Source organism: Lynx canadensis, chromosome B3, assembly GCF_007474595.2.
Source record: "Lynx canadensis isolate LIC74 chromosome B3, mLynCan4.pri.v2, whole genome shotgun sequence".
Classification (NCBI taxonomy): domain Eukaryota; kingdom Metazoa; phylum Chordata; class Mammalia; order Carnivora; family Felidae; genus Lynx; species Lynx canadensis.
The window spans coordinates 106,125,248-106,151,752 of NC_044308.2; the positions used below are offsets into that span (position 1 = coordinate 106,125,248).

The 26,505-nt window shown below is 41.5% G+C and overlaps 1 protein-coding gene across 3 annotated transcripts in view; it reads left to right on the plus strand.

The window, feature by feature from the left end:
* The window catches only part of DAAM1 (dishevelled associated activator of morphogenesis 1), a 176,019-nt gene that overhangs the window by 112,575 nt on the left and 36,939 nt on the right, over positions 1-26,505 (plus strand). For all 3 annotated transcript variants that reach the window (XM_030319227.2, XM_030319228.1, XM_030319226.1), the window contains 12 exons: positions 4,737-4,808; positions 10,148-10,242; positions 13,091-13,424; positions 14,069-14,179; positions 14,300-14,403; positions 15,545-15,611; positions 15,839-15,956; positions 16,389-16,527; positions 16,812-16,870; positions 20,021-20,208; positions 20,920-21,219; positions 21,534-21,641. In XM_030319227.2, coding sequence (XP_030175087.1) covers positions 4,737-4,808; positions 10,148-10,242; positions 13,091-13,424; positions 14,069-14,179; positions 14,300-14,403; positions 15,545-15,611; positions 15,839-15,956; positions 16,389-16,527; positions 16,812-16,870; positions 20,021-20,208; positions 20,920-21,219; positions 21,534-21,641 — 1,695 coding nt within the window. The remainder of the gene's footprint in view (positions 1-4,736; positions 4,809-10,147; positions 10,243-13,090; positions 13,425-14,068; positions 14,180-14,299; positions 14,404-15,544; positions 15,612-15,838; positions 15,957-16,388; positions 16,528-16,811; positions 16,871-20,020; positions 20,209-20,919; positions 21,220-21,533; positions 21,642-26,505) is intronic.

The following is a 26,505-nucleotide window of genomic DNA, read 5'->3' on the forward strand; positions in this document are numbered from 1 at the left end:
GATTTGTTTTAAGAAATTGGGCCCTCAACCTGAGTACAGTACACTCTGGTTTTCTGTGACCACTATTAGAATTCCATAGAAGCTTACAGCTTATGGGGACTTTAGAAACAGTCTTGTCTTACCCTCTTGATTTGGAGAGAGAAAAATGAGGCCCAGAGATAATTAAACTTGCCAAGAAATACTGATTAAGTACACCAAAAAGTAGGTTTTGGGATCTCATCTTCAGATGGCCAATCTGGGCATTTTCCCACCATACCATCGCTCTGAAAATAAGTGATGTTTGCAAGTATTATCTAAATGTTAAATTTTCTGATGATTACTAACATAAAATGTTGATATCAATTTAGTGCTAATTAATAGACCTAAAGATAGGCATAGAAGCATAAATGTTTGTAACACTTTGAAAAGGAATCAAAACTAGATTTTAATATAAATTATCCATTCTATGGGTAGAATAAAAAAGGATTTAATGTGATTGCTAGAATTTGTATTCTCATGGGGCAAACCTTCTCTAGGTGTCATTAAGTGCTACCCACAATATTTTAATTTTTTTAATTAAAAAATTTTTTTTAATGTTTATTCATTTCTTGAGAGAGAGAGAGAGCGAGCGAGTGTGAGTGGGGGAGGGACAAAGAGAGAGGGAGACAGAAAATATGAAGCAGGCCCCAGGCTGTAAGCTGTCAGCACAGAACCTGACACAGAGCTCGAACCCACGAACCATGAGATCATGACCTGAAGTCTGACACTTAAACAAATGAGTCACCCAGGCGCATCATACCCACAATCTGTTTTAAAAGGGGAAAATAGAACTTTTTAAAAGAATATAGAATGAAACCAATAATCTCGCTTATTAGAGAAAATTTCTAATGGGATCAGTCAAGGCAATAATCAAAAGCAGGGTTAGATGTATATGGTTTAAGGAGGGATTTGTTTGCAATTCCAGTGTCCAGAACTGCTCTGTGCTATCACAGCTCATCTTCACGCAGTCTTGAGAAATCCCCATGAAGGCGGCTGTTAGACTGGTGGATAATGGAACAGGAGAACAAGTTAGGGAAAAGCTTCGTAAGTGCTGTCTGTATGCATGCATCTAAATAGATAAGGCATTGATAAAGGGGCCAAAGAGTTCCCGCAGAAAAAGTCTAGAGAGAGGGATCAGAGCTAATCCAAGCAGGACATCAGACCTTAGAATAATGTTCAGAATGAGGGTGATATTCAGAAATGTTGAATATAGCAAAAATAGCAATAAAGATTTGGGGAAAAGCAGTCATTTCTGGCCACTAACCATGTTTGAGTTTCTCATACAATAAGGTGGTTAAGAGTGAAAGGCCAGGGGCGCCTGGGTGGCGCAGTCGGTTAAGCGTCCGACTTCAGCCAGGTCACGATCTCGCGGTCCGGGAGTTCGAGCCCCGCGTCAGGCTCTGGGCTGATGGCTCAGAGCCTGGAGCCTGTTTCCGATTCTGTGTCTCCCTCTCTCTCTGCCCCTCGCCCGTTCATGCTCTGTCTCTCTCTGTCCCAAAAATAAATAAACGTTGAAAAAAAAAATTTTAAAAAAAAGAGTGAAAGGCCAGTTTCTCACTCAGTATGTATTGCTTGTGATTAATCTGAGGTCTATTCTTAGGAAAGAGGTTGCCCTGGTTTTTTCTCACTGGCCCTGAATTTCTAGTGGGGGGACCTTTGGCAACTCACCCGTCTTCTCTTTGCCCCTGTTTCCTTCTCACTAAAATGAGTGCGGTGACTTCCTGCCCCACCCAGTAGATCACATGAAGAGCACAGTGTGTAGAACGGTTTTTGACACAATAGGCTGTGCATGTGTCATTACTGCTGCTGCTTCCCTTACAGCTGAGACAATTTATGCAATCTTGTTTATTTTTCCACTTGTTTCTCCATAACAAATAAAAAAGAAGGGAGGCAGATCGTTCAAAGAAGAACACATGTCAGAGGCTGGTAACACCTAGGACCCAGTTGCTTCCCAGGAACATCAGACATGTACTTTCATCAGCAGTTTCTTTCACGGACTTCTTAGGAGACAGTCTTCCCTTCGGCGTGTCTCAGTGTCCCGTGCTCTTTTGGGGGGGGGGGGGGACTCCCGAGAACAATTGCATGCATCTCTTCCCGGCCTGTGTCTCTGCATAACAGCAGCCGCACGACATAGGAAGAGAGAGTTGATTCGCAGATGTGTTTCACTTGGCTCCTGGAGCACACATCTGTGTAGAAGAACCAGGATCGCACAGAGGAAACTGGAGACACGTTGCCAAAATGAAGAACTCTGAGGATCACCCCCAGGAATATAGTGATAACAGTACTTTTACGAGAAGCTTTTATATACGTTAGCTCATTTGATTTTCTCAGCACTGAGGCATGTGAAATAAAAATGAAGCTGTCTTCCCCCTATTTTGACTACAGTATCTAGGTCTACTCTTAATATGTTTACATTATTAAAGCATTTCCAAAGTGTAAAGATTTCTCTCCCTATGCTAATCTTCAGCTTCTAAAATGGTCTCCTGCTCTGTTAACTGTGACTATTAAGCTTACAACAGATGGGCTCTCGTGGGACCCCAGACAGGGGACAGAATTTTGTTGTAGTTTTGGACATTTGCCCTAGTTTGAGGGACTAGAAAGACCTGGCACCTTCTATTTCATTTTATAGGCTCAAATACCGTTGGCTACCACTGTGGGTTTTGGCTTGCTGAATGCACTGGTAACTGGGGTTTTGCTAACTTTAATTCTCCATTTTAGGAGGAGAGAAGGGTTCAGCATTTACACTGCCATTGTAACTATTTTGTTAACATGTTAAATAATAGTCAAGGACTGTTCTAAAAACTCATCAGATTTCTTAAGCTTTTTAAAACCGTGCAAGTGTAATACAGTCTAACTTCAAAGCTGCTGCTATAGCCTTTGTCCCCATCATCTGGCTTGTTCAGTCTCCAGATGAGTTCCGATATTCTTTACTGCCAGCCTTTAAGGCACCGTAAGCACTGATTACTTTGCCTTCTTTTTGTGACTACTTAAAGAATAGTTTTGAGAGGCACCTGGGTGCCTCAGTTGTTAAGCCTCTGACTTACGCTCAGCTCATGATCTCACAGTTCTCGAGTTCAAGCCCCACCTTGGGCTCTCTTCTGTCAGCCCAGAGCCTGCTTCGGATCTTCTGTCCCCCTCTCTCTCTGTCCCTTCCCCTTCTCAAAAACAAATAAACATTTTTTAAAAGCACGGGCGGGGGGGGGGGGGGCTGGTGGGGCGGCGCCTGGGTGGCTCATTTGGGTAAGCATCCAACTCTTGATTTCGGCTCAGGTCATAATCTCACGGTTTTGCCGGTTTGAGCCTCACGGGGCCCTCTTGCACTAACCTCACAGAGCCTGCTTGAGATTTTCTCTCTCTCTCTCTCTCAAATAAATACACTTAAAAAAAGAATAGTTTTGAAATGACATTTCTTTTATCTCACCCCATAGACCTGCCTCAAAAGATTTGCTTAGAAAAAGTGTTTTTGAGATAAAGTATAGGACTGAAATGAAAAGTCCCACCTTGAAACTGCTATCTCAAGGACTGAGATTCTTGACATCAGTTAATGGGTAGTGACTACTTCATTGTCTTGTAGCAATGTACCTGGCCCAGCACCTTCCCCAAGGGGACAGGGAATAGCAGTTGTACCAAGGTGTTCTCTGAATGTGAAGCTAAAGACTGAAATTGCCCTCTGAGTCTGTTTGATCACACAAATGACTTACAGCCACATAGGTTTGCAAACATGCCTGGAAAGCCCCAACTCCAATGCCGTCTTCTGATGAACTCAGTGTTGCCGTGGAGCCGAAGCCACAGCCCCCTAATTTTGGGGGGAGGTGAGGGTTCAGGCTGGCAGGGAGCTGCCATCCACAGAAGCCCTGAGGGCCCTGGTGCTGGCTTCATGTCACCCTGTTTTGTAAGATGAGTAATGTGTGTTCATTTTACTACTTTCCATCCACTGTCCGGCTTTGTTCTACCTTCTCATCTGAAGCAGTACCTAGTTTTGGTTACATCAAATGAAACCCTTCAAAATTTTTACTGTCTTCTGGAGTCTGAATAAACTAACTAAAAAAGTTTAATTAACAGCTGGCCAAATCCTGTGGTCATTTTTTAAGACAACTTTCCTTCTTTTGTGGATTTCATCCAGACATATAATTGAGCAATACTGTCCTCAGTGTGACACAGAGATCCTTTGTGAGATCCTTTGTCCTCACAAAACACACTGTGCCCTTCCCAGTACTATTGTGTCCCCGAAGGAAAGCAGTATCATAACATGGTGTGGCTGAGTTCCCACTTCAATCCTCCTACAGTCAATAACACCGTAACAACTTTTGTGGTGACAGATGGTAACTAGACTTACTGTGGTTGCCATTCCGTATTGTTTATAAATGTCGCATCACTACGTTGTACACCTGAAAATAATACAGTGTTTTATGCCCTTTGTTCTACAGTTTTTAAAACATATATGCTACAAAAGTGATTAAATAGTAAATTTCTCTTGATGCATGGTTCAGAAAATGTCCCCTTGTCACCCCTAACTCTGACTTTCGCACTGTCTTGTGTCTAGCCAAGTGGACAGTCAGCTGATTAAAGCCAACATTTGAAGACAGATATCTTCGATCTCGTTGTCTTCTAATGTCTTCTATGTAGGCCACTGCCTAGATGCTGTGAAAGTCAGATGTGCTTATGGCCATTGTGTGTACATATCTGGCTGTGTGTTACTTTTTTTTCTTTCTATCTAGGACCAGGAAGAAAACAAGGGAGCAACAAGTTGGCCTGAATTCTACATTGATCAGCTCAATTCCATGGCTGCTGTAGGTATACTTTCTGTTCAGTAGCATAATTTAAAATGCAAATTTGTCACACAATTGCGCCGGAAATTCTCTTGAGTAAGAACTACCAAATGTCATCATCTTTCCAAACTCCATTCCAAACACTCAGTGTTGGTGGCGGCTGCAGGGGGCAGGGGAAAGGAGGGCAGAAGTGGTACTTGGCAAAATGATTTTTTTCCAATATGTTTTACATAAAATCAGCACACACTAAAATACAAGTGAGTTTAATGTTATAAGAGGAAATGTAATCTTAACTCTGGCTTATGTTCAACTTTAACTTGCAATTGCTCTTACTGATCATCTGGAGCTTTGTTATAGCAGCACTATTCTACAAGTTAATACCATTTAAAGGTAATGCAATGAAACTATTCCTTCTCTCTTCTCCCATTCTCTTTTCACTGAGGACTTGCCTACTAAGTTCCTGGATTCTTGATTTCACAGGGCAGCCAGGTACTCTTTTACTCTGTTAAATTAACAAAAGGAGTCTATGGAATAGGTGGCTGAATGAAGAAGCACACTAATTATGCCGAGATGTCCGTGGGAAATCTTTGGTTAAATAATTGCTTGAAATCCATTCTCAGTATCTGAAATACGCATCTTTATCACACGGACGTCTCTGTGATACCAGCGTTCTGAGCAGCTTGAAGGGCACCTATCGATCCCAGCTAAGATACGCAGCAGAAAACAAGTCGTCAACTTCTGAGTGTTAGCAGCTCAAATCCTGCTCATGTTGATAAAAACCGGAGATTGCCCACAGTGGAACAGTCTCATGATTTTAAGAGTCTCTCTGTTAGATTCAACTTTGAGTTTATAATATCCAAGCAAAATGATAGCTTCCATGACAAATACTTTCCTCTACCTCTTCCTTTCCTCCTCCCGCTGAGCCTTTTTGGAGAGTTAGCTTCTTAAGACTTAGGGCAGACATTTTTAAAAACATTGTCTAATATTTTGCTGCTGCTTCTGCTGCAAACGTTAAAAACTGGCTAGAATATATGAATCACTCCCACTTTTACTAAACTTTCAGAGGGCTTCACTTTTAGTAACTTCCTCTTTTCTAGTTTTTCCTTTGAAGATACTTCTGCTGTTGCACAATGAATAATAAACAGCCTGGTAAATGTGAATGGGGCTGTATAAATTATAGAAGAAACTGCTAAGCTTTTGCCCTGAGGATTTCTAGTCTAAAAGCAGAAAATAATCTCCACAGCCATCCAGGATAAGGCATCTTGCACAGTGGCAGAAATGAGAAAAGGGTGATCTCAGCATTTGTATGAATATGTTAGCAGAATGCGAGGCTTGTGGTGACCATCAGGGATTTTCTGTGTATCACCTAAGCAGTAATAATTTAGAGCCACTTACATTTCCTTAGTGTGAAGATTGTATTCTCAATTCTTGTTCCTGGCTGTTAGAGTGGGGGAAAAAAAAGAGCTGTGGGCAGGCTGTCTTTCTTTCTAATTAAGTCAGCATTGTTTGATGTAACAAGGGAAGTTGCTTCTTCGTTAATGAATTCACTTCTATCAATGGAGAAGTACTAAGTACCATGGCATTTTCTTTCCTTCAAATTTTGGGGGCAGTTAGGTTAATTTGTCCTTTAGTGACTTAATCCATGCCTTGTATGGAGTCAGCCTGGCTCATTTCCTGCACTAGAAGGTCTGTGATGTGCCAATATGAGGCACTTCTTTAAGAGCCTCCTTTCTCCCTTGGCCAGCTCCTTGGACAACCTTTTGCTACATTCATGAGTCATCTACATTTTAATTATATTTGTTTCCTAATCCGAAGTCCTCTCCAAGAGTGTCTCAAGGCAATTAAATCGTCAGTCACTTGGCTATTCTTTGTGTTTAACAACTAACAAAGCTTTCTAATGCTCCTTTAAGAACAGAGCTGGCATCTGTCTAGGGTTAAAGGCAAAAAGCAGTAACAGCTCATGAGTCAACGAGACCTTAGAACTCCTGCATATGTAAAGAACAAGGAGTTCTGATGAGACCAAAAACCCTATGCTGAATTTTCTGTCTTTCTCACCAAATGTGTTGCCACCACCTCCTCCTATAGTTCTGGCTGATCTCTCTGATAACTGTATTGGAGAAGTCCCAATGACACCCAGCAGAAATCCCGAGACATTGTCCCTGGGGACTGGAAACACATACAGCTCTTCCATATCCTTTCATGGCCTGGCAGCTGGACTCGAGCTCTCTAGCTTAGAGATTTGTTGGAGGGGCATTATCCACATTGTTATCATCCATTGTCTTCGGCATCAACAGCACCTACTGCCATTGAGTGTGAAGCTTGTGACAGGCAGTATAACAGGCACTTTATATGTTGTTTTAAATCCTTATAAGCACCCGGTGCTATAAGTGCTGTTGATAGATAAGGAGTCAGGACTTGGAGAAAGGTTACCTTGCCCAAGGTCATCTAATTAGGAAACAGTAGAGCTGGAATTTAAACGTATCAGTCTGAGCTCACAGATTCCTTTCTAATTTGCCTTTCACTAATTCAGTTTTTAAAACCCTTTGGCAAGTACCAGAGGCCTGGTGATCCCACCCTCCCCCACCCCCACCCCGCCTCCAACTTTTCTGAGGTGGGGCAGGCATCTGTTTCCGTTAAGGCCTCCAGAGTCTGATGAACTGTCCAGGTCGAGAATTGCAGCACTTACTGGTCTGCGAAGCCGTTTGTGGAACAAGTTCAGTTACTTTACGTAAGCCTCTTCACAAGAATGCTTTGTTCTTGAAAGGACCCCTGAGTGATCCGTTGGCTTTTAAAGAGTGAAAAACAGTGTAATAAAAGTACAGCCCAACAGGTTCGAAAGGACCTGGCCCTCCTTTGTATGTGGCTTCTCCTCTGCGCTCTCAAGGAGGAAGATGTGAGGTGAAGTGCAGCGTGCTTAGCCGACTGGCTTATTGACTTCACACCAGTGAAATGTCTCAAACAGGAGCTTGGTTCCAGACTCCCAGCCAAGAATGATTTCTGTGCTTGGTTTGTCCTTCTTTCTCAGACTTGCATGTTCCAATGTAAGCTTAGTAGCCTTCATTAGAACATCCTCTGTCAGCACACTTTGTCTTTTGCCCACCTCTCAAGTGAGCAGGGATTTGGTAAGTGCATAGAGCACCCCAGGAGGCTACCACAACCTGGGCTGTGTAGACCAAGGTGCACGCTAGATGTTTAGCCTAGCAGCCATCTTTAGAAAGGTGGGCATAGCTTCTTTTTCTACAAAAAGCTGCAAACCAAGCCTTCTTCCTACATGTGAAACTTGAAAACTTTCGACTTTATATAAATCATGTTGAAAAGTCACATTACAGCGACACGTCCATATACATATCCTCAGTTTTCTCAGTACAACAAACACAGTCTTAGAATCAAGTCTAATTGCATCACATGCAGAAAAGAGTATGTCACCTCTGTTTTGAGAGGAAGGTAATGGTCCTTATACTGGGAAAGGAAATTCCGATTTAATCTTCTTGACTTTTCATAAATCTCCCAGCTCTACTAGGGAAAGACTTAATGTAGTCCGTCTTGATTCAGATGTTTCACCCTCTCCAAGATTGTTAAAAGAGTAAATACATACATCTTTCTTTAGAATTAGTGAACCATAATAAGAAATGTATGTCTCTGTGTGATTAAGTTTAGGAACGAGCGGTGATGTTCATGAACGGCTTTATTCTGAGCTGCAGATTCAAAAAGTGATTGCTTAAGAGTCTAAACAAGTTCAGCTTTGCCTTAGGGGATTAAACATACTTGGCTGGATTCATGCTGAATTTTCCAGGGAATACGTCTCCTAGAGCTCTGAAGAAATTTATTGGCTATTTCTGCACATAGCCTCTTCCCCTACCATCCATTGGTCACAGCTGTCTAGGCGCATCACCAAGCAAGAGGACAGTGTCAGCAGAAACAATAACCAGTTTGAAAAACAAGATTTTACGGATTTTTATTTCAGTTGCCTTAAATGATACTGATACATTTGTTTGTTTGGAGGTTTACCCCCTCCTAGTCATGAAGTCAAATTTAGGCTTCAGTTAACATTTAGTTACTCAGTGCTGACACTATTAACTTAAAAGAAGTAAGTAAAGCCACCCTTGGATGATTTGTGGTCCTGAAAGAAAGGGAGAGACTGGATCATTGAGACACATGATTAAGAGCCAACCCCCCGCCCCCCCCCCCCCCAAGCAATACTCCAGACTGTTTCCCAGCCATGCACTTAATCAGAATTAGAAACAGGTAGGGAGACTGAATTAGAAAAGCACATGTTCAGAATAGGATGAAGACAAGGAACCAGTGGTTCTGTGGGTGGAGTATACCTGAGGCCATTAAGATTTGGGGATACTTTTAGTACAACTAAGTGATCATGGACTCAAAGGACTAGAAAAGACTGTTCAACAAGTATAAAATTGACTGGCATCCATGGCCGTGATGTCAGCCGAGGCCTGCTTCCTTGTGCCTCATTCTTCAAAGTGAGGTCCATATATACCTGCAGCATCAGCACCACATGGAAACTAGTCAGCAATGCAGCACCACGGGCTTCACTCCAGACATACCATGTCAGAACCCTCATTTTAACAAGGTCCTCGGATAATTCGTGTCCACGTTAAAGTTTGGGAAGCACTGCTCAAAAGATCCCTGTGTAGGGAAAGCGTAAACACACTCCTCCTCCTCCTCCTCCTCCTCCTCCTCCTCCTCCTCCTCCTCCACCACCACCACCACCACCACCACTCACCCCCCCCACCTACCCACCCCCCCCACCTACCCACCCACACACACTCTGTAGCCAAATTTCCAAATGGCGTTGAATCATTTCTAAAGCTTAAATCTTAGTCTGAAGGAATTGTCCAACTTAGTATCGTATCGGAGTTCATTGCCCTTCTTAAATAATTTAATGTAACAAAAAGTGTAAAAGATTACACTTTTTGGCTTGAGGATTACACATATTGCCTTGGTTTGATAGTGTGATAATGTTACTAACTTTAGTTGCCAGAATACTGTATTTAACTGCAGGCCCAATCCTCTTTCTATAAAATATAAATAGTTATATCTTCATTAGAGTGTAGTTGCAGAGTCATTAACAACTATAGTCAGACAAACTGCAATCTGTACCGAAGATTTCTAAATGTTTCTTAAAGCTTTATAATTTGAAAGAACCTCTGGCAGAGATAATAAATCTGAAATTCTTAGTACTTTTACTCCATATTTTGGTTTTGTAATTATCTTGATTATAGATTTATTACTTATTTATTTGTCTTAAAAGTGATAATAGCATGTAATCTGTAGGCTTGTCTTGCTTGTACCCTAATTAAATCATAGAATTTGAAGAGGTAACTTCGATTTTCTTTGCATAGAGAAAATCTCTCCTGGCTTTAGAGAAGGAAGAGGAAGAAGAGAGAAGTAAAACTATAGAGAGTTTGAAAACAGCACTGAGGACAAAACCAATGAGGTAATTCTTTTCTGGGTAGCATGTGCTACTTACCACTCTTCTTTTCTCCCTTCTTTTCTACCCTTCTTTCTTCTTTTTTCCTGAAATAGCCAAACTTTCAAGGATGTCTTAAATGCATGCAATTGAACATAAGTGAAATACTTTAATCGTTGAACATTGAATGAATTGATTTTCTTCAATTAGAAGATATGCAGACAGCTGTAAAGATGGTAAAATAAAAAAAGAGACTAGCAAGTATTCGTTGCAGGTACACTGCTGGTGGGAATGTAAAATGGTTCAGCCACTTTGGAAAACAGTTGGGCAGTCGCTCATACTGTTAAACGTAGTATCGCCGTATTACCTGACAATTCTATTCCTCAGTATATAGCTAAGGGAAATGAAAACCTGTCTCACAAACACCCATGCAGGAGTGTTCATGTTAGCAGTATTCCTCGTGGCCAAAAAGTAGAAACAACCCAAATTCTATCAGCTCATAAATGGATAAATAGAATGTGATATATCCGTACAATGGAATATTATTTGGCCCTGAATACAATAGAATATTGAAATAGAATAGAATATTGATACATGCTACAACATGGTTGAGCCTTGAAAATATTTATGCAAAGCGAAAGAAGCCAGATATACAGAAGGCAACATAGTGTATGATTCCATTTATACGGAAGATCCAGAAAAGGCCAATCCATACAGACAGAAAGATTAGTGGTTGCTTAGGATTGGGGTGAGGGGGAAATGGTCTTTTGGGGATGACTAGAGTGTTCTAAAATCAGATGATGTCAGGGCGCCTGGGTGGCTCAGTCGGTTAAGTGTCCGACTTCAGCTCAGGTCATGACCTCGCAGTCTGTGAGTTTGAGCCCTCCATTGGGCTCTGTGCTGACAGCTCAGAGCCTGGAGCCTGCTTCAGATTCTGTGTTTCCTTCTCTATCTGCCCCTCCCTTGCTCATGCTCTGTCTCTCTCTCTCTCTCACTCTCAAAAATAAACATTGTGGTGCCTGGGTGGCTTAGTTGGTTAAGTGTCTGACTTCAGCTCAGGTCGTGATCTCACAGTTTGTGGGTTCCAGCCCCACATCAGGCTCTGTGCTGACAGCTCAGAGCCTGGAGCCTGCTTCTCAGATTCTGGGTCTCCCTCTCACTCTCTGCCCCTCCCTGCTCGTGCTCTCTTTCTCTCTCTCAAAAATAAGTAAACTTAAACAAAAATTTTAAATAAATAAACATTAAAAAAAATTGGGGGGGATGCCTGGGTGGCTCAATTGGTTAAGCATCTGACTTCAACTCAGGTCATGATGTCACGGTTCGTGAATTCAAGCCCTGCATCGGGTTCTATGCTGACAGCTCAGAGCCTAGAGCCTGCTTCGAATTCTGTGTGTGTGTGTCTCTCTCTCTGTTCCTCCTCTACTTGCGCTCTGTCTCTCTCTCTCTCAAAAATAAATAAAGATTAAAAAAAATTTTTTTAATTTTTTAATCAGATGATGTCAATGGTTGTACATCTCTGCATATCACTGAATTGTACATTTGAAAGTATGAATTTTATGGCTTGTGAGTTATATCTCAATAAAACTGTTACTAAAAAATGATGGGGGCACCTGGGTGGCTCAGTCAGTTAAGCGTCTGACTTCAGCTCAGGTCATGATCTCACAGGTTTGTAAGTTCCAGCCCTGTGTCAGGCTCTGTGCTGACAACTCAGAGCCTGGAGCCTGCTTCAGATTCTGTGTCTCCCTCTCTCTGTGCCCCTCCCCTATTCTCGCTCTGTCTCTCTCTCTCTCAAAAATAAATAAAAATTAAAAAAAAAAAACAAAACAAAACCATGATAGGTAGTCAGCCTTCTCTGTGTGTCTCCCACGCCTTCATTTTCCATTAATTAGGTTTGGTGAGATGTTGGGTGCTTCTAGTTACATTTCATTAACATAGGTGCTATGAAAGAAGCCAATTGATTCAACCAATTGGGCTCCATCTGGGTTGTGTGATTGCATGAAATGGCTGGAAAAATAAAGATTTCATTTTCTTTATTTAACTATAAAATATTAAGAAAAACCTATTGACTTATCAAAAATTCTGTGTAGTTGTGTGACACAGGTTTTCTAGCCAATCCTAACTACATCAATGTTTCCCTATTTGTGTGTTTTGCATTCTCAGATGTCAATGGGTATCCAAGGCAAAATAAATTTGGAAATTTCTGCTGCAGTTGTATAAGCAAGTTGTGTTACTTCTGAAATTTTCAGAGACTTCAAATGCATATGCATATTGTGAATTACTCTCACTGACTTTACAGTAAATAAGCACTATAGATGTCAATTAAATTAATGAGCAGTGACAAAGAATTGCTATTATTTTATATATTGGGATTCCAGCAGCATGTCCTACAAAAGAAGAGTTTTGCTGCAGAATGTTAATAATATAGATTGTCATCTGTTTGACAAGCAAAAATTCTAGAATTTAAGGATGCTCTTTGACATTCATTGATATGGGTCAGGGGTTAATGTAAAGGTATCTAGGGGCTGAATGCTATAACAACGCGGGATCCGCAGATGACTTTAACTTAAGACACATATTCTGAGTGTCTTCCTGTTCCTGAGTTTCTATGGTTGTATGATCTGTTAACTGGTTCTTTGTATCAGCTGAGATCTTTGTATCTCAAATCGAGATTTTTTTACCTTTCTGAGAGACCTGACCATTGGGTTTGTGCAGAGGAAGAGGCCAGGAATTAAGAAGACTTCATCAGTGTCGATCTTTGGTGCTCAGGACTTAGGTCTTCCTTCCTCCTGTCCCTGCAAAACTTTTCTATTAAGGGCTATTAGAAAATTCCAAATAAACTTAAGTCTGATACATTTTAACCTTCTTCTCCTGACAGGTTTGTAACCAGATTCATTGACTTGGATGGCCTGTCATGTATTCTCAACTTTCTAAAGACCATGGACTACGAGACCTCAGAGTCTCGAATACATACCTCTCTCATTGGGTGTATAAAGGCGCTAATGAACAACTCTCAAGGCCGGGCTCATGTCCTGGCTCACTCTGAGAGTATAAACGTGATTGCTCAGAGTCTGAGCACAGAGAACATTAAAACAAAGGTGGCCGTGCTGGAAATCTTGGGCGCCGTGTGCCTGGTTCCCGGGGGTCACAAGAAGGTTCTGCAGGCCATGCTGCACTACCAGAAGTATGCCAGTGAAAGAACCCGCTTTCAGGTGGGCGTGCTCCCTTGCCACTTGGTCACTCACCCCTTTTGACAGCTGCCTTCCTGGCCCTGAAGGGGGAACATGACTTATTTCCCCCTGTGATGATTACTCACACTATGTCTTCCAATCTTTCTGTCCTTTTGGGTTTTAGTACCAGAGTAGAAGATGCTTTCTATAGTTAATCAACCTGGGATTTTAGATTTACTGAACTTGAAAATGTGGCCCTGCTTTCTACACATCATGTAGCATATATCTTTTGATTCCATGAAATGCAGTGTTCCCTGAAATTTTTATAGGTTACCATTCTTGATTTAGTATTAATATATACAGTGGGATTATGTCACCATATTTATGCTCAAATATAAAGAGCTGAGTTGACAAAGCAGACAAAATATGTATTGTGTGTGTGTGTGTGTGTGTGTGTATACACACACACACACATACATACATACATATATGGATGTATGTGATGTAGGAATTTTGAAAGGTTTTTGAACTAATGTTAAGAAAAATAAAAGATGGCTTTCTATAGATCCATGTAATTCTGACTAAACACAAGATTTTTAAAAATTGACTTCTGAGTATAAGGATTAATAAAATGAATGTACAATTAGTGATTCAGTCCTTTGTTTCTATATTTGTGTCCTTGGTAGACATTAATCAATGACTTGGATAAAAGCACAGGGCGGTATCGAGATGAAGTGAGTCTCAAGACTGCCATCATGTCCTTCATCAACGCAGTGCTGAGCCAAGGCGCTGGGGTGGTAAGAACCTTCCATACTGCTATTGAAAACATGTATTATTGAAGAATAATGTTAAAAAAAAAAGATTACTATGTAGTCCAAAAAGCATAAATATGTATTTTATCACCCTTTCACTTTCAGGAAAGTTTGGACTTTAGACTTCATCTTCGCTATGAATTTCTGATGTTAGGAATTCAACCTGTAATAGATAAATTAAGGGAACATGAAAATTCAACATTAGATAGGTAAGTCAGACTGTTCTCATCTGAGATCATTCTCAAGCTTTTTCCGTATGTGTAGTGCTAGCCTGTGAACTACATGTGACCTTTGTGTAGCATAAGGAGCTGGCCCCAGACTGTTAGTTCAACTATGATGCTTTTATATTAAGACTTTCTCCGTGAAGGAAGCAGCACATTGTGTGGAGAACCTCATGTGGGTTCTGGCATCAGGCTGAATCCACATTCTTGTCTTACCTCTTTCACTTGCTATATATTCTGGTCAAGTTACTCAATCTTTCTGAATCTTCCTGTTGTGTGTTTTTTTTTTCTTTCCTAAGATATATGATGATGATGACAACTATGTTTTATGGGCTATTATGAAAATTGACTATAAAACTTGGAGGCACCTTGATAGGCATTAGTTAATTTTCACTTTCTTGTTCATTGGCTCTTGTTTGCAATCATTTTACCATTTCTAAGATCTCCCACCAGCTCTCAGATCTCTCCTACTGCTCTCCTACCTCGTTCATGCACTCTTTGATATTCTGTGAACATGTCAAAATATTCTTGCCTCAGGGCCTTTGTACTTGGTATTTGCTCAGCATTAAAAGATCTTCCTACAGATGTCCAAATTGCTTATTGCTCCCTGCCAAGAGACCTGTTCCAGCCAGTGTGTGTCCACCACTCACCTTACCTCCCATTATTTTTCATTCCCTTTACTCTGATACGTTTGTCTTCATAAAACTTATTATCCCCAGTTGCTAAAATACATAGTAGGGACTCCATAAATATTTGAATGAGTAGGTGAATGGCATGAATATTTCTTTGGTGATCTTAATTCATCAGTCAGGCAAGTGGATTTGCTTTTTCCATAAAAGAAGTCTGTGAGCAGAAGCTGGACTTGGTTGTGTTGGAATTTGATAAACATTTATTAATTATGTGTACTAGGCATCCTAGGCTTTGAAGCCTGTCTCTTACTGTGATCTCACTCAGAGTATCTTTTTTCCTTAGAACATAGTTAAGCAAAGGCATTCACAATTTTGTCTTATTTCTTTTAGAGCTATCTCTGACAATTTTGGAAAGGCCTTAGTATTAATGTCCTAATTCCTATGTGCTTGTGTTTGTAGGACATTCTACTTTTAATAGCTTCTCTTTTATTGGATTTCAGGCATTTAGATTTTTTCGAAATGCTCAGAAATGAAGATGAACTAGAATTTGCCAAAAGATTTGAACTGGTACGTATGGTCACAATTATTCAGATTTAACTCATGAACTCATGGACTTCCCTTGCCGTAACGTGTGTTGAGTTGACGTGGACCGGTACAACCGAAAAGCAAAATCCGGGTTTTGTTTTGCTACCTAAGTGCAGGATTAGCCGTGCGTGCCTTGGATTTGCTTACCTTGCGTTGCAGCTATTGAGGATACCGGGCGTTGACTTAGATCTCTTTTTCATACGGAATAGGTTCACATAGACACAAAAAGTGCGACTCAGATGTTTGAGCTGACCAGGAAGAGGCTGACCCATAGTGAAGCTTACCCTCACTTCATGTCCATCCTGCACCACTGCCTCCAAATGCCTTGTGAGTGTGTTTGTGACTTACATGTGTGTTTTTGAATGTTTGGACATCATCCAAAGGGCTCTGTCTTCTGAGCAGCGCTGATTAGCTTGGGTGCACACCAGGGATTCCAAACCTTGCTTTTGTGACAGTCCAACGTGTCTCCACACAGCTTAAGGGGTATTATGACATTCTAAAAATGAAATGAATTATAACTTACTTTGATTTTAAAAATAAATATATGCCTTGCAACACATTTAGAAAGGGGTAGAAAGTGCCTCTCAATCATGTAAATGATCATCGCATGTCAGAATTCCAGAAACTTTGGGAAGTGCTGGTGCAGATGTTATAAACATCTCTGGTTCTGTGGCTCTGGCGGGTGACCGCTGTTGAAACATATTCATCCTAGTTTAGAAACAACATGAAGTATTTTTCCACCCTTCTTTTCTTTTTTAGACAAGAGAAGCGGCAACACCGTTCAGTACTGGCTGCTACTAGATAGGATTATACAGCAGATAGTTATTCAGAATGACAAAGGACAGGACCCTGACACCACGCCTTTGGAAAACTTTAACATTAAGAATGTCGTACGAATGTAAGTTTCTGATTTTGCTGTCTGTGAGATGATAGTCACAATGTAAGGCGTTTACTTTATCCTACTTTAAAATAGCAGCTGGGAGAACCGAAATGTTCTAGAGGTCAAATATGAGCGCCTATATATACATATGTAATGTATCTGAGTAACATCTGGGTTTAAATGGGTTTCAAGCATGCTGAGGATTTTTCTGCAGAGGACTATTTTTGTACCTAGAAGAGCATGCATTTTGGCAACGGTCCTTTTATGTTTTTGTAATGAATGCTCTTTTGACTATCATACAGGTTGGTCAATGAAAATGAAGTTAAGCAGTGGAAAGAACAAGCGGAAAAAATGAGAAAAGGTAAATAGTGAGGACCCGATGAGAGAAACGGCCGTGTATTTGGTTATTGGGCAACTCTGCTTTCTGTATATTTTAGAAACTTGCACTGATATTTCTTACTGACTTGAATGCATCCAACAGCCTTTCTTTTTCTGTCTCTTAAGGGCATTTTGCCCTGTTTTCTCTCGAATTCAGCTATTTTAATTGTCATGCTGATTGCCAAATATTTTATCCTTTTATTATAATTATGTAAATTTTTTTTGAAAAGCTTGTAGCATTTGCTGTTTGGCATTCATTAACTCAAATTTTCTTAACTACCACTCATGCCAGCCCTCCCCCCACTCTGTAACTGCTCTTTAAAGCACACTAGGTTTTAAGGGGGACTACCCAGAATTTTAACAGAAACCCAGACCACCTGGTTTCAGCAGCCCAATTCTCCACATGACCTTAGTTTGGCACCCGTTATAAAAAGAGAAATCATATAGAAAATCACCGATCATTGTAGATACAGGCATTATGAGACGTAACTAGGCCAGCTCTTGGTGAGTACTTGAGCATGTCTTTGGTCTTAACACTCAGCATCAAGTGATAGGAAAGTCATTTGTACCCATCACTGTGCCAGCCACTCACAGAATGGATAGAAGTCACCCTCTGCCTTCCAAATGCTTGCAACTTGAAGTCGGCCGTCTTATGAAAACAGTCCTGTTCCCGGCCTCTGCTCTTTCACTCTGCTGGCCGACTGACTTCCTTTTCCTTGTCCAACTTACTTAGTCACAGCCAGTGACACACAATAGCACTCACCCCCGATATTTAGTGCGTTGAAAAGAGGGTCTAAGAGATGCCAAAGCATTTCCTTTTCCCTCATCACATTTGTCCTTTTCCGTGGAGCAGAAAAGCAGGGCCACCACTGGTAGCAGAAAATACCAGACACGCAGTGCACCTATATTAGAAGTCCCATATATGAATTCAGATTGCTCTCACACAGGTGAGGTTGCTGTATACCGTTTTATAAATAGATTCCAGAAGCTGCTGTAGAAAGAATAGAAACACTGACCAAAAGTTGGGGTGAAGAGAGGTGATACCGAAGAGAAAATGGTCAGGTGATACTTTAGGGGCAAACGTAGAGCACAGGGATGTGGGTGTGCAAGCTAAGGAGCACACCCAGGACAGAAGCTTTGGAGTCATTCAGGCGGTCACTCAGTGCAGGCTTGTTGAACTCCTCTATGTGTCAAGGCCCTGCACTGGGCTCTGGGTCTGAGTCTCAATTCCATTCCTCACTGACTGCATGCGTAGGCATGCAGACTCCTCCTCTCCACCCTCCCCCTCTATAAGCTGAAGATTATATCTAACTTGCAGGGCTGTTGCAAAGATTAAAGGACAAAACAAATATAAGGACTTTAACATAGTGCCATATTGATTGCACTATAAATGATAGGGACTATGGTAGATTTAGGCGGCTGAGGTGGGATGAGAAATAATGGCCAAGGTCAGTGGGCAGAACAGGACGGTTTAACGTGAGGTCACAGGTGGAGTGTAAAAGAGGAGATACTGTAGATACAATTAATTCTTTTCTGAAGTCTTCAAGTAGCAAGGCTGTATCAAAAAGGGCACCCGATGATGAATCGGAGGGTGGAGGCTGTGAGGAGATGGGAGTTCTCTGGCCCTGAAAGGTGGAGAATTTCTCTACTATGGCATAGTCAGTAGTAAGTGTTCAAGAAGATCTTAGCAAATGGATGGTAAATGAACGCCTTTGTAGGGAGAATCCTTTAGGCTGCAGCTTCCCAAACCTGGCATTACATCAGAATCATCTAAGGAGCGTTTGAAAACAAATCCCTAAGCCCTGTCCCTGACCTGTAGAAGACATTCCCAGAAATGGGGTCTGGGGCTCCTGAAATGTTAAAATCTCTGAGGTGGTTCTGAGGCACAGCAGGATTTGTCAAAGCTTAATGACCGGTCGTAAGAGTCTCAAGTCTTAGAATTGTGAAAGAAGAATGACGTGGAGACAGAAGAAGGAAAATGGGATACAGTGAGGTGGGTTTCAGGCGCGTCGCCGAAGAAGTCAGGGATGCATTCATTCACAGAATGAATAGTGGTCACCTTAACTTCAAGACTGGTAGAATTCAAGGCTTTCAGTGGCGTGAACTCTTCTCTGCAAACTCAGGAAAGAAAAAGTAAGAGGTGGAGAAAGCGAGAATTTAAATGTGTTATCAGATTCAGAAATAGAGACCAATTCTGTGTAGCTCAGCCCCAGTGGGTTATATCTCTCGTGGGTTTACTTTATGAAAAGAGTAGGAATTGGGGCCAAGTATTTGAAATAAAAACCTGCAGCCTCAACTTCATTAGTCCTCTTTCCCAAAGCTCCTCACTCCCGCAAGGGCTGGAGTCAGCAGGCATATTGGCAATGTAAGTAAACATTGGGCTCCATTGGACGCCTCGTTCCATTATAGCAGGATTGGGAAGTTAGTAAAACTACAGCTGAGAGCTAATATTTTTCTCCCCATATTGTGGCGATTGTCATGCTCTGCCCTTAAAGTCTTTAATGCTGAGAATCTGATAGCATTTGCTTTCACAAGTTTTAAGGACTATTTGCCAGAAGCATAAAATACTTCAAGTCCAGGTAGCCTTCCGAGAGGAGAATGGGAGAGAGGACTCGGTGTCAGGACAGACGCGGTCTGGCATCAGCATATCCCCAGGGAGCAAGATCCTCCCTCTCAGCCCTCTGCTGGTTGGACACAAGCCAGCAACCTGGCTAACAAACAATGGCTTCTCTGGTTCTCATTTCTAATTTGTCAAAAGAAGCCTTTTTAATATTCATTTTCCCTAGTGTGGCTAAAGGGCCATTTTTATGACAGGATCCTGAATTAAATACCAAACGGGCACCATTATCCTCCACAAATAGGTGCTCACCCTTGTGTTCCATCTTCAGGACTGTGACTTCAGGGTCTCTTCTTCAGTATTTTACAAGATGTAGTTAACCATAACGTTGTTCACCTAAAGACCCCTCCAAGCACGAACACCACTGAGTCCACAAGTCACTCCCTCTGACGGAGAAGAGGAATAATATTTACCTAATGAAGAGCCTCACATCATCCTCAGCCAGTTTTCTGTTTAGAGAAAAACACTTCAGCTTTGAAGAGTCCCGTTTTCACGTCCCGTTGTTTTCTTGTGTAGAGCACAATGAGTTGCAACAGAAATTGGAGAAGAAAGAGCGCGAATGTGATGCCAAGACCCAAGAGAAGGAGGAGATGATGCAGACCTTAAATAAAATGAAAGAGAAGCTCGAAAAGGAGACTAGCGAGCATAAGCAAGTCAAGCAGCAGGTGGCGGATCTCACAGCACAGCTCCACGAGCTGAACAGGGTGAGGGCCGGGGCCACGGGCCGGGTCTTCGTTTCTGAGCAGCTGCTGGGCCTCGCTTACCCTGGAGCCCCTCTACCTTAGGCAGACAGCTTCTGCCTGGGTATCCCAAGGTGATCTCTCCCAATGGTTTTAAGACTTCCTCCCTCTGCCATCGTGTAAGTCAGGCAGCAGAGGGGGGTTGGGGGTGTGTGTATTTAAATAAATGCAGATTCTCTAATAAGATCAAAGGAGATTACATTAACTTTTTTTTTTTTTAAGTTTTATTTATTTACTTTGAGAGAGAGAGAATCCCAAGCAGGCTCCGTGCTGTCAGCATAGATCCTGATGTAGGACTCGAACTCACCAACTGTGAGATCATGACCGGAGCCGAAATCAAAAGTCAGACGCTTGACCAACTGAGCCACCCAGGCACCCCACGTTAACTTCTTAAAATGAAAACTGATTTCATGAAAACCAAACTCGGATGCTATAAGAAGTGAGGGATACGTGAGTGCTATACAGACAAGCACTAACGTGCCACATATAAAGGGCTGACTCAGTAGTCCACGAAGACCCTAAAGCCCATTTGATTTATTGCTCCTTTTAAACCCGTCTTCTCAGAAATGTGAATTTCTCTGTAACATACGTTTTAGGCAAAGTTTCAGACTCCGAATCATCCAGTGAATTTACTTCTTCCACTGACCTTCTCTTTTCCTATTTTTACCTTTTCAGAGAGCTGTCTGTGCTTCGATCCCAGGTGGACCCTCCCCTGGAGCCCCAGGGGGGCCCTTTCCTTCCTCTGTCCCGGGGTCCCTCCTCCCCCCCCCACCACCTCCACCCCTGCCAGGTGGAATGCTTCCTCCTCCACCCCCTCCCCTTCCTCCAGGCGGCCCTCCTCCTCCCCCAGGGCCTCCTCCCTTAGGGGGGATCATGCCACCTCCTGGTGCTCCACTGGGTCTGGCACTCAAGAAGAAAAACATTCCTCAGCCCACAAATGCCCTGAAATCCTTCAACTGGTCTAAGCTGCCTGAGGTAAGCCATTTGTTCTGATTTTCCCCTTAATGGATAACATTAGCAGCTCACTGTGCTGTCACTGAAAAGGGAAACAGCCCTGACTGTTAAGTGATTTCATTTTCTTAGTATGGACTCGGGTTCTCACTAGCTCTGATACTTCAAGTGTTAAAGCTGAAATAAATGACATGTTGTTTGAAGCCAGACCACTTTGAGCATCTGGTAGAATGAAAAATTGGGGGTGGCAGCACTTTTTAAAAAAATAACCACGTCTGTTCTTTTTGTATATAACCATAAACTCTAGTATTTATTACTTATTAACTTGATGTTTGCAGAATAAACTGGAAGGAACAGTATGGACCGAAATTGATGATACAAAAGTCTTCAAAATTCTAGACCTCGAAGACCTGGAGAGAACATTCTCTGCCTACCAAAGACAGCAGGTAACACTGTGTGCTCTCCAGATGAGACAAAAATAAGAAGTCCTGTCCTCACGCATGGTCCCCGTGCTACCTGCCATGCCATGAGGTGATGGGCGTCTTGGTTTGAGGCTGTCTGGTCTACCCTGCTCTGTTCCTGCAAAGCAGCATGGTGTGCGTGTGTTCACATGTGTGTCTAAGTGCCTGTCCGTGTATGTGTGAACGTGTTGAAGCTGCTTGTTAACTTCATACCCTGGTGTGTGTCCAAGACCTTATCTGCATTGGTGGAAGGAGTTTCGTATGTTAATATCTCTTGTGCTTGGTCCAAATGGGTCACCAGGAGCAAATATTAGTAGGAGAGCTGCCTAACTTGTAATTGTCGCAGGGTTCGTTTCTTAAGCCATTTTAGTTTATCTGACTTGTAAAAATCTATATATCTGTTGGTTATTATCAGAAATGAACTGCTTTTTGAAATAGATGGAACCTTTAGACATACAAGGGTTTGTAAATAACTATGATTTGACGGTTAACCAGAACCTTAGAAGTTTTTACTATATGTCACGAACACGGTCAACTCAGAAGTGGGGCTGGGAAGGCTGAGCAATTTGGAGGATGGCACTGACAGAAAAAGGACCAGAGAAGCTTCTGAAACAGGAGCCAAACTTCTGTGACGCTAGTGGGAAACGTGTGATTTGGTGCTCGTTGGCTATCCATGTTGATATAGCCAGCAAATCAACTTTATGCCATACACTCCAGTTACATCTGATGGTACCTCTCACTTCTTGAGAGGACATCTTAGGAGATCCTCCTAAGGGTGGACCAGAAGAGATCACAACAAAGATCCCAAGCAGACAGTCAGAGACGTAGGAAGGGAAACGTGGTGTCCTGGAGTGAGAGAAGAAAGATTCTTCAGGATGACTGAGAGAGATGATGGAGAGAGCAGAGTGCATCTTACTAGGAACACAAGCATGCCAGGCATCTGCATGGGGGCTTTTCTTGGGCTTTACTGGGAGCCCTTTATCTCCTACGTGAATCATGTGCTGGCTGGAGCATCCTCAGAGCAGCTGCAGACTGGTTCCCAAGAAAGGGTGTCTCAGAACAGAACTACCAACCATCAAGGGAGAAGATGGACTGAGGCTGGGGAGAAACCGAAACTGTGACAGGTTTTTATTTTAAAACCTTTGATACATCTGAAACTGAAAAGGTAGTATGTCTTTTAGCCAGAATATTTTCACTCAGAGGGAAAGCTTCTCTGCATTGTATTCTGTGCTGTTTTAGTAAAGTACAAAATTGCTGGTCGTTGTCTGCCATGGTAGCATGAACCTAAAACAGGAGCCCTCAGCTGGGGCCCCTCCATAAGTATGAAGGAAAACTTGTGCAGTGTTGTACCCACAAAATAAAGGAAAATGAAGGGGAAAAAAGATAATGTCCAGTAGAAAGCAAGACACTTTATCTTTCAAGGGACAAACAAAGGGTATGTTTAGGGCCCTCATATGGCAAGTGCTTGGGCCAGACTCATTCCTGATTGGCTGCAATGGACCTCCTCTCTCGGTCTCTTTGCTGCTGACCTAGGAAGGTGGTCTCTGGGCCTTGACATGAAGTCGTAGGACATTTTAGCAAATTTCCTAGTAGATTCAGTAATCTTCTGACCTCATTACACATCCAATTGATTTCCCACTTCAGTTTCAGTCACTAATTCTGGTCCATTCGGGTTGCCTAAGGTGAAGGTTTGGGAGCTTAGAAAAGTAAAGTAAGTAGAAAAGTAAATTAAAGGGGTGCCTGGGTGGCTCAGTTGGTTAAGCATCCGACTTCAGCTCAGGTCATGATCTCACAGTCCGTGAGTTCAAGCCCTGTGTCGGGCTCCGTGCTGACAGCTCAGAGCCTGGAGCCTGCTTTAGATTCTGTGTCTCCCTCTCTCTCTATGCCCCTCCCCTGCCCACACTCTATCTCTGTCAAAAATAAAATAAAAACATAACAAAAATTTTTTTTTTAAAAAGTAAATTAAAGAAAGGGAAAACAGCAGTCAATTCCAAATGATGTTATTCAAGTCTGAGCATGTGGGTTGCGTTGATCATGAAGGCAGGTGGTTAAAAGACCCGACTTTACAAGACTCATAATTAACTGGCTTTCAGCAGAAGGTGCAGAAGGATGCTGCCAAAATGCTCTGGGACAAATATGTGGACAGTTCTCAAGAGCTCTGGGAGACAGGGTTGCAGAAAGCCTTGCAATTGGGTAATTGTCTCCTAGCAACCGATCCCTGTTTAAGTAATCAGTAGTCATTCCAGTCAGTGTAGACCAGAACATATCAGTTGTACTTAACGCTAAGGAGACTGGTAGATTCATTTGTGACATTTTCAATGGCACTTTCTGGAAAAAGATTTCAACACACTTGGCTCAGCTTGATTGAAGTAGGTTTCCCCTCTTGGCGCACAAATTTGAGATGAGATTTTTAAACCATAGATATATTTCCCAAATGAAGGTAATTTTATCTATTTTATTGAGTTTATTGAATGTTGAGAGACCAAAAAAAAAAAAAAAAATCTAAAGATACAGACATTCTAGTAGGAATTTGTAGGACAGAGTATAGGAAACGGGGTGCCTGTCATTGAATGTTCCCTATCTCCTTATCTAATGACAATGTCAAAGACCTGTGTATTTTCATTTTAGTCTTGGCAATACGCTGTATAATTATCATCACACTTGAACTGCTCTCCTTTCCACTCCCCAGTGAATAGTGGGAACCTATTTTTTTTTTTTCTATAGTATCTCCTCTATCCCTCCAATTATAAAACCCTGGTCAAACTCCCTGAACTTCAGCCAGCTGTTTGAACAAGTCAGTTTCTCAGAGAGGCAAAGGAACACATGAATACCATTACCTGTGTGCATGTAACAAGAACACTATACAGAGTAGGATTTTGAACACAACCTCAGGTATAAGATTAGTAACTTTAGACGAACACTGATTAATGATATTTAGGAGAGATTTTATATAAATATGCACACATATGAAAGGTATGCCCAATTGATTTGAGAAATATTTTTATCATAAAAATCAAAACAGATATTTATACTATCTGCTTTGTATGTGAAATGCTTCAAAGGATACAAATGTATTGAATGGTTGCACAGGCTTTTGATGCAACTTACAGTGTAAAAGCAAAGACAAAGACAATCTGTATAGACTAAAAAAATGATAATCAATATTAAGTATCCATTACCTTTTTGGTGCTGAGAACAATATACCCAGTCTCAATCACATCAATTGAAAAATTTAGTTCTCAAGGCACTCTTATACTTATTTTTTTTTTATGTCATCCTCACACCAGCTCTATGAGGTATTATTCCTATCTCATAGGTAATAGAAATATGGCTTAGCATATATTCAGTGTCTGAACAGGTGGCACAGCCAGGTCACAAGTGGCATAAATTCTCAGTTTCACTTTGTTCTTACACCACAGTTTCATTCACTATGAAGGTCAGGCTTTGTAAAGGATTTTCTGTAACTCCAGTTTTAAGAACAAGACCATTTCTATTCAGGATTTTTCTTTTCCAGTGTGGATATCAAAGGTGTGCGGACCTGATTATGTAAGCTTATGTGCCACATGAAGTGGAATTTAATAGCGTGCAGTTACTCCCCTGCTTACATTCCAAAAGTTCATTTGAAAGTCAATTTCTTGAATCTCAGAACCTCTTTTCCTCATTGAAGCTACATTATGCATGATTTCCAGGCCAACCACAAAGGACTTGTTTTAATACATCACATGCATTGCATAGTAGTATTACTTGAGATACACTTAAACAATATTCATTTTGGTTTTGTGGGAAATTTTCACCTTGAGATGTTATAAATTCATTCTCCCTATCCATGCAGTTGGATATAGGAAGATGAATTTTACATTTACCTAAAGGGAGTCATATCTTTGTAGCAGTAAATTTACAGCTCGTATCTCCATTCCTTCTCCCAGTTCTTTGCCTGAGGGCACCCCTTCTTTACAGGTCCTTTTATCAGCGTACGGTAGAACATTTGAAAGCCTCTCTGCTCTGATGTAGGGAACAAAGGCTAACTGCAACGCCAGACTCCAGAATCTGACCTCTTCCTGTTAATAACGTAATATAGAAGTCATTCTTGGGCTCCCATTTGGAACATTCTCTGTTATCTTCTGATTTTTTTTTTCTTAAATAAATGATCAAAGAATTTTTTGTTATTCTTTTCACATTTTCAGTATTCTGGAGATCTAGTTTTTACATTGAAAAATTATAATTTAGGGTATTTATTTCAATAATCTTGGCCCTTCACCATGGCATGTGAAGGCCGAAGAGAAAATTATGAATGATGGTTTTTCTTAGACCAAAGTATAAGGTAGAAGTTCTATTAATTGACTCCATGGTAAGAGTTAATTAAAGGCAGGGTTTTATATAAATATTATGCATTTAGGGGCGCCTGGGTGGCTCAGTCGGTTGAGCATTTGACTTTAGCTCAGGTCATGATCTCACCATTTGTGGGTTTGAGCCCTGCATCGGCCTCTGTGCTGACAGCTCAGAGCCTGGAGCCTGCTTCAGATTCTGTGTCTCCCCGCCTCTCTCTGCTTCTCCCCCTGTTCATGCTCTCTCTCTGTCTCAAAAATAAATAAAATTTTAAAAATATATTTTAGTATTATGCATTTATATGAATAGTATGCATTTTTCTGGAGAGGGATCCCTACCTTTTGTCAGATTTGCAAAGGGATTGTAACCTCGAAAAAATTAAGAAATATCCAGGTAAGGATTATTATTACCTATAAACTGTTGAATCATTATGTCATTGAGGAACCTTATCCCTAGGAAGCTGTCAGCATTGGTTCCTGAAAATTCGAGTCCCAACTTTTATTTTCCAAAGCCCTACACCAAA